This window comes from Notechis scutatus, chromosome Z, assembly GCF_049901735.1.
Source record: "Notechis scutatus isolate UNSWTSFEM ecotype Mainland chromosome Z, rNotScu1.2, whole genome shotgun sequence".
NCBI lineage: Eukaryota > Metazoa > Chordata > Lepidosauria > Squamata > Elapidae > Notechis > Notechis scutatus.
In genome coordinates, this window is record NC_142025.1 from 30,012,486 (window position 1) to 30,030,535 (window position 18,050).

Genomic DNA, 18,050 nt, shown 5'->3' on the forward strand with positions numbered 1-18,050 from the left:
CAAAACCCCGGGATTTTGCATTTGCAAGGTGCAAAGCAGCGGCAGCGGATCGCGCGTGCTGGAAAGGGCTTGACTGTATTACGGGAAAGAGAGAGAGAGATCATAAGAACGGCTCTTGCTTTTTCTTGCAAGGGAGAGAGTGACTCCTGCCTCCCACTGTCATCATCTTCTTCTTTGGGTTAGTGAATCAATTAAACCTTTCATGATAGTGAGATCGTTTCCCAAATTTCCCTTAAATCAGGGAAGAAATCAGAAACAAACCTTTGGACTGAGAATAAGCCTGTTCCTATAATGCCATTTTTGTCCACTGCAGTGTGAAAAGTGTGAAAAAACACTTCTTTTTCTTCATCTTCTTGTTCCCTATTTACTGGTCTCTTTCAAAGAGGAAATTGTGAACATCAAACTTATTCTCAACTGTCCTAGTGAAAGTTTTTATTGGTATCTATTTTTATTTTTGAAATTTACCAGTAGCTGCTGCATTTCCCACCCTAGGCTTATACTCGAGTCAATAAGTTTTCCCATTTTTTTGTGGTAAAATTAGGCGCCTCGGCTTATATTCGGGTCGACTTATACTCGAGTATATACAGTACTTCTTTGAAGCATGCACAGTTCAAATGAAAAATAAAAGCAGTTTTACATTTTGTTGCCACTTTCCAAGTGCTATAGCAAAAAATAAAATACAAAAAATTAAAAAAACAAGTCAGCTATGCTGCAGTAACATAATTCGAACTATTTTTCTTATAAAATTTCTACTAAAAACATAACACAATATTTTCACAATTTCTAAAAGTACATTTAGATTATAATAGTAATTTTTTTTATGAAAGTTAATGCATTTTCATGATAATGTTACTATAGATTACAAGGATATGAACAGCATAACTATGTTACTCTACTGGCAGTCCTTGATTTATGACCACAATTGGAACTAGAACTTTTATTATATGTCATTGCGGCAATAAATCATAATAAATTTATGATAATTTTTATAGCAATCATTAAACAAATCACACAAATGTTAAGCAAATTGCAGAATCAAAGCAAATTCAACTTTCCCATGGGTATTTTTTGATGGAAATTAGCAAAAAAGGTCACAAATCCCAATCATTTGGACCATAGACACTGCAACTCATTGTAAATGCGAGCAAATTAATTAAATATGGCCAATACATTTTACTTATAAACAAATAAGTAAATAAATAGAACGAACAAATGAATGAATGAGTTGCAAAGCGTACAAATTGCAATCACAATCACAGATGTGATACAACAGTCATAAGTATGAATACAGGCCGTAAGTCACTTTTTCTGAAATGTTGTAACTTTGAATTGTTGTTAAACATTTTCAATTCAAGGACTATTTGTAGTTTAATTTATGTCTCACTTTCTTATCTAAAAATCCTTCAAGATAACATGATCAATAACCAAAATCAGTCTGAACTTATTAGCAAAACCAAGCACAACATTGCATGCATCTTTTGAGTAAGATATATTCTCAATTCCACATTGTTTATAAATGGGTTATCTACACTTGGTTGTTATTAGTTCATTCCAAAATTGTCATATATAAACCATATGCATTTTAGAAGTATAAATCTTCATCCTTAAAGAATGCTTTTTCCCCTCTATACCAGGGGCTTGGACCTCAGGGACCACCAAACTCATAATTTTAAATCCCAGGGACCACTAACCAGTTCTGTGGGCATGGCCTAATTTGTGGGGGTGGCTTGGTGGTCATGTGACTGGCTGGGCATGGCTTGTATGTTAAGTATTATAAATATTTATATATTGAATTTTTTTATAGAAGAAGAGCAACTTTTACCCAAAATCAGGAAAAGCAGGCAGGTAGCTGCTTACAGCATCACAGATTCATTCAGAGATCTATCTATCTCCCATTGGCTAGCTCAGTGTGTCACATAAAATTTGCTAGCAAGCAAACTCACAAAATTAACTCACAACACACCATGTATGTAAATATTAAATGTTTTATAAAAAAAGACCAACTTTTACCCAAAATCAGACAAAGCAGGTTGGCAGATTGAGTTGCTCACAGATTCATTCAGAGATCTATCTGCCATCGGCTAGCTCAGTGTGTCACATAAAATTTGTTTGCCATGAGTCTGCACTGAATAATAGAAGCTTCAGTCCGAAGGGAGGTTCGGCTGTGCTTAAAGCAGAGCTGAAGATTTAAAGACTAGCTAGAAAGCAAGATTTCGTGCTTTCTAGCTAATCTAATCAACCATTTCGTGCTTTCTAGCTAATCTAAATCTCCCGGCACAGCAGAACAGCTGATGGTCGGAAAAAGGAAAAATAGCAATTTAGCAGGCAAGTTTGCCAGGTAAGGAGTGAATGGGGGGGAGGGTTCCTGTGGGCCATGGGGATGGCACAATCTTGTGTTTCTGTGCTGCCTGGATTAATTGCTTTTGGGGGGTACTCTGGAGGTAAGATTTCTCTGTGGCCCCCCAAAATGTTCTCGCGGCCCACCAGTGGGCCATGACCCACTGATTGGCGACCGCAGCTCTATACCTTGTCTCTGTATCTACCTCATAGGGTTGTAGTGGTAAGACAAACAGTAATGAACACTTCATATGCAAATTCTATATGAAGATAGGATAGCAATCTAACAAATAAATAAAATACCCCAATGTAAATCCAATTGTTTGTCATTCAATAATATATACTAAAAATTTGTAAGACAAATTCTATCCTGTTCATGTCCCTGTAGAAAAATTAATATAATGCAATGTAATTCCATACTATCCAGAAATATTTTAATTAAATAAAATGTTCATTTGAAACTAGCAGTAATAATCATACCTTTCATTTACAATGTGGTAAATCTGATGCTCACTTTATTCCTTGCAATCATTATTCATTTTCATTTTTACAGTGTGGTATTTTGGTGAAAAATGTTTAATATTTCTTTGTGGCCCATATTACGCCACTGCTTCATGTGCTACACTGGTTGCCAATTTGCTTTCAGGTGCAATTCAAAGTGTTGGTTTAAAGCCTTGCATGGCATGGGTCAGACTACTTGAGGAACTGTCCCACCCTGATGGAATTGGTCTACCCTACCCACACTGGCAGAGGGGTCTACACCGGATCCCATTAATCATGAAATTTTGGCTCTCAGAATCTGGAGAAGAGTCTTCTCTGCCATGGCTGAGATTGACTCCTATTCTCTTAAGTGCCTTAAGACCTGGCTCTGCCAGATGGTTTGGGACCCAACGGGGGAGCTTCATACTGGAAGTGGTTGACTAATTAAAACTTAATCCAATATACAGTTCCCTCCTGGCCATCTTGTGGTTAATGATTTTATCTGTTGTGGGTTTTTTAAAAAGAAAAAGATTGATGATTTTAACGTTTTCCAATGTTTTTATGTTCTAAGCGCCCAGAGTCACAAGACATGAGATGGGCAGAATTTTTTTTCATAATTTATGGTTTAAGTTTCTATTCTCCCCCAAAAGCAAACATTCTAAGCAAAATACAGAATACATTTTGTTTGTATAGTTTAAAATTTTAATTTGAAGTTCTACTATTAAGTTTATAGTGATGAATTCTGATAGTAATTCCTATATCTTTAGAGAAATAGGGCATCAGATCAAATGAGAAACACATCTTAAAGTTGCCAAGATTTACAATGTACTGAAATACAGTACAGAATCTGCCTTAGTTACACAGAACCTACACATCTGAGAAGTTGGGGAGAAGATCCTTATGTTATTTTTAGTACTTATAATGTGTGAAGTGGTTAATGGTATTATTCTCTAGATTTTACTTTTCATAAGAAATGGCAGTTGTGTGTCACAAACCAAGAAGAAAGCAAAACTTGAGAAAATATAATTGGTGCTATTTCTTTGATTTACTAAAGAACAATTTTACTTAGACTCAACCACATTCACAACTAGATTTGACTTGCACTTAAGACCACATTTATTTCAGCATGATTTCAATAAGTATGAAATGTTTACATAAAAAACCCCAACCATTTAAAAAATCTTTTTTGTAGAATCATCTCTACCATATGAATGATTTTTGTATTTCTATTAATTTAAAATGTGTATCAATTTTAAAAGGTTTTTTAAACATGGAAGGGCATTGGCTTACCTGATACGCTCTTTCTCAGCATGTCGATGGAGAATCCACTCAGGTTGACACATGTCTTTCTGCCCAGAGACTGAGTCCTCGATCTTTTGCCACACCTCTCCTTCAACTGCCAATGCCCCAGTTTCGACAAAGGCACAGCCATCTGATGGACTTCTTCATGGTGTTAGCTCTGCCCCTCCTGGACACTGGACCAGACAGTCACCAGGGTAGGTGTGGATTCTCCATCAACATCCTGAGAAAGGGTGTATCAGGTAAGCCAAACGCCCTTTCTCCAGCATGCCTATTGGAAAATCCACACTTGGGACATACCAAAGCTGGCTGTCCCTATGGGCAGGAAGCGGTCTGGTCCTATGTCCCCTATGCATCTGTTGGGAGTACCCTCCTGATAAAGGCCGCTTCAGCCGAGATGAAGGTGTCCAATTTGTAGTGCCTTACGAAAGGAGATGGGGAGGATCATGTTGTTGCCCTGCAGATGTCCTCAATAGAGGCCTGCGTTACCCACGCAGGTGTAGTAGCTGCACTTCTTGTAGAATGGGCGGTTACTCATCTGGGTACTGGGAGAGCTTGAGTCTCATAGGCCTTGGCTGTGCAAATCCTTATCCAACGGCCTATGGTCAATGAGGTAATCTTGGTACCCATAGAAGATGGTTGAAATGACACAAACAGAGATTCTGTTCTACGAATTGAAGATATTCTTTTGATGTATCTGTGGAGTGCCCTCCTCACGTCCAAGGTGTGCCACCACTGTTCCAGAGCATGGGACGGACAGAAATCCAGTAGCTCTATCTCCTGGGCCCAATCGAATCATGAGTTTACCTTGGGGACGAAGGAGGGGTCCAACCATAGAATCACTCTGTCTCTATGGAAAATATACAGGTCCTCTCTAACAGACAGGGTTGCCAGTTCCAATATTTGCCTGGCCAAAGTGATGGCCATTAAGAAGGTGACCTTGAAAGTCAGGTATCACAGACTAATAGTCCGAAGTGGTTCAAAGGGTGCTGAGGTGAAGGCCTGTAGTACCTTAGACAGGTCCCAGGTGGGGTACCTAGGTACCACAGATGGTTTTAAGTTAACTACACCTCTGATGAAAGTATGCACCACCAGGTGGTGGCGAGGGATTTCAAGTCCCGTAAGTTAGCATTGTGGACAAGACCGCCACTTGTCTGCAAATGGTGCTAGGGTATAACCCCTTGTCAAGACCTTCCTGTGTGAAGTCCAGGATCTGTGGAACAAATACTGCAATAGGGTCTAAGCCCTTCCTAACATGCCATTTACAAAACTCTTTCCAGGTACAGTCGTAAACTCTATTAGTGGAAGGTCTCCTGAAAGCCTGGGTTGTCTGTATCACCTTCCTTGAGAAATTGTCCTTCCTCAGGATTCTCCTCTCAAGTGCCAGATGATCAGTCACTGAGGCTCCGGGTGGACCAAGACCCCTGGACTGAGGGAGATCCTGTCCTGAGGAATCCTCCAAGGACAGGATACTGATAGGCTGACCAGGTCTGCGTACCATGGCCGTCTGGGCCAATGGGAAGTGAGAAGCAGAATTTCTGCCTTTTCCAATAGAAGTTTCCTGATCACCACCGGAATGAGGAGAAGAGGAGGGAAAGCATATAATAGGCCCCTGGGCCATGGACTGTGGAAGGCGTTGATGCCCTCTGCTCCGAGTTTGCCGGGGTGGCGAACAAGTCCAGAACAGGATGGCCAAATCTCTCAGACAGTTACCTTGTCGCCGCTGAGATGTGCTCTGCCTTGATGGATAGCAAGTGAGCTTCTGCCAGAGTCCCAGTTGCTCCACCTCGCGCATGGGACCTGGAGTGGGTACCCCCTTGGCGGTTGATATGCACCTTGGCAGCTACATTGTCCATCAGGATTAGTATATGTCCTGATACAGCATTCTGAAGATGTCGTAGGGCAAGATGGACTGCTTGGAGCTCCAGCCATTTTATGCTGTTCTTCAAACCTGCCTGAGACCATTGTTCTTGTGCCAGTTGGGCTGGAGATGGGTGCCCCACCTGAAGAGGCTGGCATCCATGGTCAAGGTCAGGCGGCTGGGCTTCTTGAACAGGCTTCCCTTGGTTATTGCTGGGGAAGCCCACCATCTGAGGGACCTGAGAGTCTCTAATAGCACCCAAACTGGTACTGGAGGTGCTGTCTCCTGATCTCTGGGATGGTAACAGAAACCATTGCAGGGTTCTGGAGTGTAGCCATGCCCAAGGAACTATAGCTATGGATGATACCATTTTTCCCAGGAGCTGTGAAAGCACCGCCAAGGGAATGGGCGTCGGTTCTTACCTGATACGCCTCTTCTCGTGGAACTGCGTAGAGCATCCAGAGAGTGGGAGGTGCTTCAGTCCTTCCTTCTCACAGGCTGAGTTATAATTGAAGAACGCTCCTTCCTCCACGTGGCTCCTCCATGCGTTCTCCCAGTTTCGCGAAGACGAGAGGGCAACCAGAATCCTCTAACTGAACTAGTAAACAACTCAATTATATACAATAACGATCATTGGCCGAAAACAGAATTCCCTACCAGACGAACCAAGAAGGGTGGGGCTGGATGCTTTCACGCAGTTCCACGAGAAGAGGCGCATCAGGTAAGAACCAACGCCCATTCTCCGTAGAACTGCTGCGAGCATCCAGAGAGTGGGACATACCAAAGCATGTTTGTCCCTACGGGCGGGACTCCATCTGGATCGGAATCTCCTTAGGATCCCCAACCACTTGCTGTAGGACTCGCCTGTTAAAGGACGCTTCAGCCGAAGCGAAAGTGTCAATTTTATAGTGGCGATGAAAGGTGACGGAGATGCCCAAGTGGCGCCCGGCAAATGTCAAGAAGCGAGGCTTGAGTAGCCCAGGCTATTGATGTAGCTGCGCTTCTGGTGGAGTGAGCCAGTTATCCCACTGGGGATTGGAAGAGCTTGAACTGAATAGGCCTTGGAAATGGTTGCCCTAATCCACCGGCCTACCGTGGATGGTGGTACCCTTCTGACCCAGCGTTTTAGGCTGAAACGACAGAAACAGGGACTCCGATCTCCTGATGGATTGCGTGCGACATATGTAAATACGCAACGCCCTTCGAACATCGAGGTGTGCCACCGCCTCCCTATCATGCAGAGGCTTTGGACAAAAATTAGGTAGGACCAACTCCTGCGCCTGTGAAAGGCTGAATTGATTTTTGGTAAAAAGAGGGGTCTGGTCTTAAGACAACTCGATCGGAATGAAAATGCACAAGTCCTTCCTCACGGATAGAGCTGCAATTTCAGATATCCTTCTAGCTGAGGTGATCGCTACAAGAAAGACCACCTTAAAAGTGAGAAACTGGAGCGGTACTCCCTGAGAGGTTCAAAGGAGGCCTAGTCAAGGCCAGGAGAACTTTGTTAAGGTCCCATGTTGGATATCTATGCACTACCGAAGGGCGCAAATTAGAAGCCCCTTTTAGAAAGGCCTTAATGCGAGGGTGGTGGGAAAGAGAGCTGAAGGAGCCGCCAGCCACCACCGCTGAGAGGGCCGCGACCTGTCTTCTCAACGTGTTGGGAGAGAGACCTTCATTTAGACCATCCTGTAAAAAGGCTAGAATTTGTGCTATAGAAGGAAAGCGTGATTGACAGAGGATTTCCGGCACCACCTACAGAAACTGTTCCAAGTTGCATCATAAATTGAGTAGTGAAAGGCCGCCTGGCAGCCAGAATGGTATTTATGACCTGGGTAGACAAGCCTTCTTCAATCATCGCTTTCCCGCTCAACCTCCAGACGGCTAGTTGCAGCCACTGTGGTTCTGGATGAAGCAGAGGTCCCTGTGACAGGGAGATCTTGTCCAACGGGATCCTCCACGGCGGGACCACCGATAGATTGCCGCGAAGATCCGCAAACCACGGCCTCCTGGGCCAATATGGGGCCACCAGAAGGATCTCCGCCTCTCGAACAGCAACTTCCGAATTACCCTGGGGATCAGCGGAAGGAAGGCGCACAGGAGGCCGTGGACAACGCAGGGCCATCGTGGTTCTCTGCCCCGTGGGAGAGGAACCGAGAGAAGAACCTTGGTGTCTGCGTGTTGAGCGGCGAGGCAAAGAGGTCTACCAGAGAGACCCGAACCTGTCTGCTGCTTCCCTGAACAGCCGCGGATGCAGGCGCCACTCTGCTGGGTCCAACGTGGCCCTGCTCAGCCAGTCTGCTTGGACGTTGAGACCCCGGAAATGTGCTCTGCCCTGATGGAGGAAAGATGTGTCTCTGCCCACCGACATAGTCGTCGGCTTCTCTCATGAGGAGGATGGAGTGGTGCCTCCTGACGGTTGATATGGGCTTTGGTGGTGGTGTTGTCCGTAAGGACCAGAATGTGGTGCCTTCTCACCTGAGGAGCGAAAGCTCGCAGGGCTAGGTATACCGCATGAAGCTCCAACCAGTTGATGTTGTGTCGCCGCTCCGAAGGAGACCAAACTCCTGGGCTGACAGAGACTGCAGATGGGCCCCCATCCGGAAAGGCTTCAAATGCCTGTCGTAAGAGTGACCCTTTGGGGCTCCTTGAATAGATGACCTCTGTTGGTAGAAGGTCGAGTCCACCAAAGAAGGGATGAGAGAACCCTTGGAGGTATCCTTACCACTGACTTGATGTGCTCCTTCCCGAGCGCTGGTACGGCAGAAGGAACCACTGCAAGGATCTGGAATACAAATGAGCCCATGGGATAATAGAAATGCAGGAAACAAGTTTCCCCAGAAGCTTGGATAAACTGAGTAAAGACGCTTCCAGTTCGCCTGATAGTCTGATAGTCCGGATAGCAGTATGAATACTATGAAGCCTCTCCTGGGAGAGGAAGACCTTACCCTTAACAGAGTCAATTACAGCCCCTAGGTGGGCTATGCGGGTGGAAGGGCTAAGTTGGCTCTTCTCCCAATTCACTAAAACCCGTGATCCTGCAGCACTGATAGGGTAACACTAGTATCCTCTCGGCCGCAGTCGGGAAGGGATACGATAAGGATATCGCCGAGGTAACAATGGATGCGGATGGGAACCTGTCTAAGATGGGCTGCCAGAGCTGCCAACACCTTCATGAAAGACCTCGGGCTGAAACAAGGCCGAAAGGAGGGCCACATACTGGAAATGTTGGTTATTATAACAGAATCTCAAATACTTTGAATATGAGGAATGAATGGGAATATGGAGGTATGCCTCCGACAGGTCAACTGACGTGAGCCAGTCCCCTTCCCTGATACCCTGTAAAATAGACTGTAGAGTCTGCATCTTGAACTTCTGGCGCCTGACAAAGCGATTAAGCCGCTTGAGATCTAAAATAGGTCTCCAACCCCTGAATGTTTAGGCACCAAGAACAAGAGGGAATAAAAACCTCTTCCTCGTTGAGAGGATGGGACAGATTGGATGGCCCTAATGTCCACACAGCTTAAATCCAAAGAATTACACACAGCCAGGAAAAAATATTTTTTAAAATAAAACAAAATGGCGCCGGCCACGAGGCGGTTCCAAAATGGCCACCTGGCATGACGCGAGGCAATCAGAGGTGCACCAGCCCTATTCGCCTACAAAGCAATCAAAGGAACAACGAAAAACCAGGGCTGGGAGAGGAAGCGTTGCTTCCTCTAATGCGTTCTAGGGGGGAATGACGATAGCGCGATAAATAGAGGCGCGGAGCCAAGCGGCTGGATAAAGGCACGCTCGGAAATGCAGAGAAAGGGAGGAGGGGTGGGGTGGGGCGAAGGAAAGCTCCGAGCCCTTAAACCCCTTCCTACAGGCAAAATCGCCTCACCAAATTAAATTTAAGAGCACACTATCAACGCAGGGACAAGGAGGAAAGGAATAAAGGCAAACCTGAAAAACTTAGAAGAAAAATTCTGAAAAACGGCCAAGGAACAAAGAGATCGCTGTCTGCTTTCTTGAAAGGCTGAGTGAAACTGGGAGAATGCATGGAGGAGCCACGTGGAGGAAGGAGGAGCGTTCTTCAATTATAACTCAGCCTGTGAGAAGGAAGGACTGAAGCACCTCCCACTCTCTGGATGCTCGCAGCAGTTCTACGGAGAATGGTTTGTTCCACTTAGATTTGATTCACCAAGGACTTGATGCTGTCCAGGCATTCTAGGGAAAGGTAGACCTCGCATAACCAGGTATCTATCATCGCGCCTAGATGTAACAGGCGAGTGGATGGCACCACAGAAAAACCTGTGGTCCTGAAGGAGGTGGATTGTTGTCTGCAAGTCCTTCTGTGCCTGATGGTAAGGGCCACACTGAAAGAGAATGTCGTCTAGGTAGCTTCATTCACATTTACAGCTAGATTTGACTTGCACTTAAGACCACTGTGATGACCAGGGGCATGGCACAAAGGCAACACAGTCACATAAGTAAAAAGAGTCCCTTGAATAACTCCAGTTTTGTCCCCAATGTCCATGTTACCTTCGGCTGGAGAAAAAACTCTCTCAAGAACAGTCTAAGTGGAGGAAATTCAATCCAATACCAAAGTACATACAAACTGTAAATAAAAATCCACACAAACCATGCTGCAACAATTAATTTGACAGGGCAAGATAAGAAATTGCAGACTTGAAAGGCCAACAAAACACACACAGTTGGGAAGATGCCAGGAACACAGATAAGCCATGACAATAATAGATAACTCACAATTTGCTTCCAACAAGTTGCTGTGTGCAACTTTCCTTTTTAAACATTGTGTTCCCAGCTGCAACTAATGAAGGGAATCAGGGCCCTTTCCTCCTCCATAAGCCACGCAACTCACATTGCTCCCTTCTCCATTCCTCCCTGCATGCCCCAGGATGAAGGGGTGGGCCTGGGTCTTCCTCCGAATTCCCTCTCCCTTGCTCTACCTTTCCCCTGGTCTGCCCAGCTGGACTGTGCCCTTCCCCAGTTTCTTTCACAGCCAACTGAGCCACACTTCCACTCCCTGTCAGCTGCTTGGTTTCCCCCTCTAAATCAGAGTCCGCAGGGGCATGACAACCACATTTATTTCAGCATGATTTCAGTAAATATGAAAAGTTTACATTAAACATTTTTACATTGTAAAAAACATTTTTGTGGAATCATCTCTACCATGTGAATGGAAAAGTTATTCTAATCTGCAAAAACGTTATTAGAAATAAAACTGAATTTTAGCTACAAATTTCAATACAGAATGTGATTTATAGTTCAGAACTCAGTGATAACATTAAATTCTAAAAACAAATTAATTTTCCATTTTTTATTGAACTACAAAGTTACACACAGTATTATATATACATGTAGCAAAATTACTAAATCAAATCAATAGCAAATGCCCAGGCAAGATATATGCAAGCATGTTTCCAATAAATTTTGCTTAATTACAATAAGTGGTTTGCATAAATCAGTTACTATACTAACTTCAAACTCCAAGACATGCTCAGCAAGAATCCAGATAACTATAAAGGGCAGCAAAGATAAATTTTTGTGTCTCTAGCCCAGATCTGGTAACTACAATTAATTTCCCGAAACAATTCCTCCATGTTCTTAATGGTAATTTTCCAAGCAGCAGATGGGTGTTGAGGAAGTATTGCAGAACACACACACACACAAATATATGTGTGTGTGTGTGTGTTTGTGTGTGTGTGTGTTTCAAACTGAGAAAAAATGGTAGATTACTTACTGTTTCATATGATGTGATAATTTTTTTTAAAACTTCTGGAACAATCCCTTGCAATTCCATTGTGGGATACTGATCACTGAGATTTACCACAACCAAGGTTGTATTATCGGATTTCACTAAGCGGCTAGACATTGCCAGAATACATTGTATAAGATTTGCTACAGGAGCAAGCCCACACAACTCTTTGAATGAAACTACTGCATTCTATTTGGGAGAGAGAAAGAGAGACAGAGAGAAAGGGTGAAGTGATGCTGTACTGGTCAATTAATAGATTTCAAATAGTTTATAATGTAGAAGTTATAAGAGCTAAATTATTAAATAATACATAGATAGGCCCTGGGAAAATAACTACTTTCCCTAAGCAAACAATGAGCTATGTGTATTTGCAGCATTTATAACAAATACTCGATATTGTAAATACATTTTAAAATATTGCTAAGGAACCAATTATTTTAACTTGCAATTGACAAGAACAGCTTGCTTTCTAAAGCAGAAAAATACTGAGGTATCCATATTATAATTTTACATTATGGTCTCCATTTCAAAACCTTCTATGTTGAAAGTTTGTCGTGCATATTTGTCATACAATCTTCTTATCCTTGGAGGTTAAATAACTATGGATCATTTACTTAATTACCGAGGTTTTCTTAAAAAAATCAATAATTACTTATTTTGCTATAAAAAATATGAGAGATAAATGTTTTTATCTTTCCCATTTGTTGAATCTCAGCTCCATTTCAAACTCTGATTTCTAATTAAAGACAGTAGTGAAATAATGGATTGCTATTCCATTATATAAATGACTTTTTTTAAAAAAAAATATTGAAACTTAGTTGAGGCAGCTAAATAAGCCTGTGTCTACAACTGTGAAATTGCTCGACATAGGAAAATATTCTCTCCACAAGTAATTTTCCACCAAACATACATCTAAGTTCATCCAGGCATTTAATTAATGTATGTTTTTGCATAGGTGGATGGGTAGATGGGTAATTATGGCAAGAAAATGCATTGATACAAATGCCAGAAAAATGAAGAAAAGAAAATGATCCCCACAGTACTATTTAGATTCAACATTTTCCCCATTATAATGGAATCAGCTTATCTTCATCACTTCACTAAACATAACATCTGATATATACATTGCAAATCATGGCTAAAAATAAACAACTGCCATTTAATAAAGAAGACTTTAAAGAAAAACAATTCATCATTTTAGCCTTGAAATTACTGTACTAAACAGACTCCTGACCTAAGGAAATAGGTTCATTTACTTGATTGACAAAAGTTTACACAGTGTTTGGGTGCATCAGCTATTTTAATTGCCCATGCCAGTTTTCTTTGGAAAATTGCCCAAGGATACTATCTGGCAACAATTTTTATACTGAAGGACTGACATTTAATTATTGACTGAATGTTAAGTTACAATTAAAAGCTTGTTCTCACCACTATGTATTCCAAGTTTACATAAGTGCTATTTACTGAAGAGGTATCCTCAGTAAAAATACTCAATTTTAAAATAAAAATAACCTGCCCACGTTTAATTTTTTTTGTATATGTTATTTATTAGATTTTTGTCCCACCTATATTATAAATAATTCCACATGATAAACATACCCAATACTCCTGCTTCCTATTTTCCTCACAATTAAAACTGTAAGGTAGGTTGATCTGAAAAAGACTGCCTGGCCCAAAGTCACCCTACTAAGGAAATTCATCAGGTAACCTTAATATTCCTTTATAAACTATTATTATTCCTACAAACTAATATTCTTTTTAAATTCTGGATTCATAATTAAGTGCACATGGAAAAATATTGTGTATGAAAGAAGATGAAAAGTCATACCTGCATATTTTCTCTCAAATCTGTGGCATCCCGAATGGGCTGAAGAGCATTCTTGAATACTTCATCAATACTTTTAATCCACAAAGTCCTCATACAGGCATATTCCCTGGATTTCTTGCTTTTTCTAACAGAAAGTCCCCGTTTATGAGGTTTCCCTCCACCTCTTCGATTAGTGATAGCAACATGAACAAACAAGGAAGCATATGCTAGAGCTTCTCCTGTTAGAGACTGAAGCGGGACATGACGATAACCTGGTTGTAAACATTCAAAAGGAATTGTGTACTGCCCAATGAATTCATCTCCAATGTAATCATCATCTAACACAACAAAGCGTACCATAGCAAGTTCAGGTAGGTTAATCTGAAATTCAAAACTCTCATCAAAAATAGGATTGTCTCCATTTTGGTGGACAGTTTTTGTCCTTTGTTCTGCACAGTCTGCTGGAATCCCATGGATTTCTACATACACATAAGGATCTACTATATCACCTTTGGCACCTGAACCTTTTGGCTTTGGAAAATTCTGCCCACTAATAATCTTAACATGAAGAAGCTGAGGTGATACACCAGGCACTGAGTCCTTTGTATTTGCACTAAAGAAAGATACTTCCTCCCGCATGATAGCGGGTCGCAGCACATAGCCACAATTGCCATTTTGTCGAAACCAGCCAATGTTGAGGTCCATCATTAATCCAGGTGTCTGAAAGTTCATTGCTACAATTTGACAGCCACATTTCCAGAAATCCTGTGGGTTCATGTTACTAGAATCAATCCTCATAGGGCTTGGGAAAACCCTTGCAAGAAAGCGTTTATTATAATTCACAAAGTCTCCAGGATGTTCATTGGCATATTTGGTGGCAACCACTTCATTAAAGGAGCAAACTTCCCAGTATTTCTGAAGTTGAAATGAAACCTGAAAATCTTTGAACTGAACTGATTTACATATGCTTACCAGTTCCGATAGTTCTTTACAAAGCTGAAACCGTTTCACTGGGACAACATTCTGTAGTTCCACTGCCTCTTTTCCCATTCGCTGTGACATTTCTGCTCCTTCATCTTCATCTGTAACATCTCCCTCTAGCCCAGAGCAATTAGACGATAACTTCTTGGCTTTAATTAGTATTTTTCCTTTAAGATATTCAGGAGATGGCAGGTAAGACTCCTCTGTATTTGGAGGATTCACATATAATTTATCCTCCAGAATCTTCTTCATATGCTGGACCATCACATTCTGTTGCTTGAGAGAACAATGATTTTCCAAACACAAAATAAGAGGATATTCCGAAGCGAAAAATGCATATGTGTTAATTATGTCAATTACACTACGGAAAACGATTTGTGAAGTCATTGTGTGACCAGTATAAATTACAGGCTCATTGTCAGGACCATCCCAGACATCCAACTCAACACTGCGGCATCCCATTTTTAGAGCCCGAATGTAACCAGTGATATCAGATGGCCCTCGAAATTGATCTTCTATCAAGTATGTATTGTGAGAAGAGTTTATGAAATAATGAGATAAAGTCTGGTTCATGTCCTGGCACACCTTTTTGTGCTCTGGATCAAATATATGACATTCTGGGGAGGTAAGATAATTTGTAAAACCATCTATGGAGAGCCAGCCTCTTTTTTGACCTTCTTTAGATAGTTCATATTTGTGAATAATATCAAGGCTAGTCTTCTCTGTGACATGAGCCATACCCTGTTCTGCTTCTAAAAACATCATAAGGTCCTTGGTATCAAGAAATTCTTTATTACTAGAAAACTGAACTAGTAAGAAATAGATCTCAGGACGAGTGCAAAGCTCATGGAAAACTTCAACAAATTCAATCTTTGTGATTTCTGTATCAGGCTTGTCTTTTGATCGCTGCAGTTCTTTGAATTTTAATTCAATTTTATTTGTTTTTAAACCAGGATTTAATTTTTTTATAAACTTCACAGCTGTATCCAAGGATATCCGCCCCATATGATCTATATCTGTTTCATTAAACATTTGGGAGACCCATGAGGTGCGCATTTTATCTTGCCTACTTTCTAGCATGTCCAGTGTATGTTTTCCATAAGATATCAAATACCTTAGGCCAGTAACCCAAATATTTGCAACATCTGCAGAGTTTGCAACCAGATCAAGAGATTCATAATTGTCTCCATAAATAATAGAAAATGCACAATCTTCTGAAATTTGGTCAGAAATTCCATTGCTACGAAAAATGTCTGTATTTTTCCCTATTCTCACTTCTTTGACTGATTTGATGTCAATCTTTGCTTTTTCAGAATCCTTCTTTGAAGGTTCCCATCTTAGTGACTGCATATCTGCATCTAAAAGAAAATATCGATTGTATATCCTAGAGTTGGATCGAACTTTTCTGAGTTCTGAACCTTCAACCATAGCATTAATACAGTCACTTGCACTACTTATCTTCTTCTCAGTAGGCATGCTGCTGAACGAGACTGTTTTTTTCCGTTCCCTTTTTTGTTTTGTGCCATCCTGGAAATAGAGAAGAGAGAAAATATAAAATTACATGGAAAGATTATAGAAGGGGACAACCTGCAGAAGGATGGATGGATTCACTTACAGTAGCAATGAGGACATCATTGGAAGATTTAAAAGTTCAGGTTACAGATAGATTTTAACAACTTGATGGTATATAATCCATCAATTAATCAAATCAATATAATATTGTACATGGATAATCAGCAACATCTTTCCATAAACTAAGCCAGGTGAAATGTCCTACTAATATCCTACTAATGTAATGTCCTAAAATGATAACAGAATGAAGAATTATAATTTTCTTCAAGAGTAAAAATAATTTCTGGTAATAGAACTGAAAATAAGTGTTCTTCCCAAGCTGCAAATAAGACAGAGGTAAAAAGAGGTAAAAAAACCACATTAAAAAATGGAGCAATTTCCTGACCTTTCTAGAGAGCAAATATGGAAACAAGATAGAGAAGCAATATAAGAACTCCATTTCATTTTCCAAGCCTTGAGTAACTTTGAGCTAATCACTGTATACCAGTACAAGTATATCACAGCGTACCACTATGCATACCAATATAATAATTGAGAGTCAGGTATAATGCTGTCCTAGAAACCAGGAGATTGGGTTCTTAGGCTTGAAGATGAATTGAGTAACTTTGAGCCAATTATTGTCTTTTAACTCAATCTATCTCAAAATGCTATTGTGGAGCATACAGAAGGTAGGAATATTAGGCATGTTCACCAACTTCAGTTGACCAAATATATAAAAAGGCAGGAAAAATATTTTTCATCAAAAGAGAAATAGTGAGTATATATTAAAAATACATTTTTAGAGACAGTTTTGTGCGGTGATTAAGAGTCAGATTGTGACTCTGAGTCCTCCGTGAAACAATAAAATTGCTTGTGTGACTTTAGACCTGTCACTCAGTCTCAGCCCAACCAACTTCAGAGTTTTTGTCTCAGACAATAACATTAATAACTGTTGCAACCTACAGAATTAAAGAACAGTAGGACTTTTTTTAATGAAGAAAATATTTCAAATAATAATCATTTTGACAGAAATTCATAGAAGTAATGCTCAAAGACAGTTATTGAAGTAATATTCAACAAAACTACACATGGATTCAGAATAATATGATTTAAAATGACAATATAGTACAATACAGTACTTGAGACAATAAGAGATATGGAGTATCAGACTATATATTTGAAATAATAACAAATAGAACACATAGAATGATAAAAAACAATCACTCTAAAGAACATATAGCCTACTAAAAGCCAGGAACATTATCTTCAGAGTGTAAATCAAACTTTCTAATAAATATCAGTGGTGTTTAACATAAAATTAATTTTGGTGCATGCTGATCTGCCATTGCGTTTTTTCCTTTCAAAAAGTTTTTAAATTTGATTTTTAAAATATTTTATTATTAAAAAATAGTTTATCTAACTTTAATTATAGTGTGCCCTTTTTATACTAACCTATGCTTTATTGTCATACTTGTGGCTGTGAACAGATGTCATTTTTCCCCCCTGAGTAGTTTTATTTGTTCCTCCTACTAGAAAAGTCACCAAATTACTTTCAGCTGTCATAGCCAGTGAAGCAGTGACCTTGATGGAAGGGAAGATCAGTTACCAAGGCAATGAGCAGGTAAACATTGCAGAAACTCAGGTGAGGTAGTAATATGAAAACATTTCAGACAGGGACACACTCCTGAATTTACATGAAGATAGAAGAGGAAGGAAGAGAAGCTTTTTCAGACTTGCATAGCTCTCATGATATTGTTAATCTTAATAAAAGTAGTTTTAGGCACATGTGGCATCTGTTTCATGGGGTAGTCTATCTTGCATAGCTAATATTGCCTTAAATAAAAACTATTTTAACTTTCTGATTCCATTAGTGAATAATTGTATTCCATTATTAAAAAACCCCTATACTGCGTCTAGATCAGTGGTCACCAACCGGTGGGCCGCAGCCTACTGGTGGTCCGTGAGAAAATTGT

The 18,050-nt window shown here is 40.7% G+C and overlaps 1 protein-coding gene across 6 annotated transcripts in view; it reads right to left on the reverse strand.

Moving 5' to 3' along the window:
• Positions 1-18,050, reverse strand: part of PLCL2 (phospholipase C like 2) — a 224,292-nt gene that overhangs the window by 35,677 nt on the left and 170,565 nt on the right. For all 6 annotated transcript variants that reach the window (XM_087948066.1, XM_087948068.1, XM_026673572.2 and 3 more), the window contains exons 3-4: positions 13,567-16,053; positions 11,724-11,927 (exon numbers count right to left, since the gene is read on the reverse strand). In XM_087948066.1, coding sequence (XP_087804192.1) covers positions 11,724-11,927; positions 13,567-16,053 — 2,691 coding nt within the window. The remainder of the gene's footprint in view (positions 1-11,723; positions 11,928-13,566; positions 16,054-18,050) is intronic.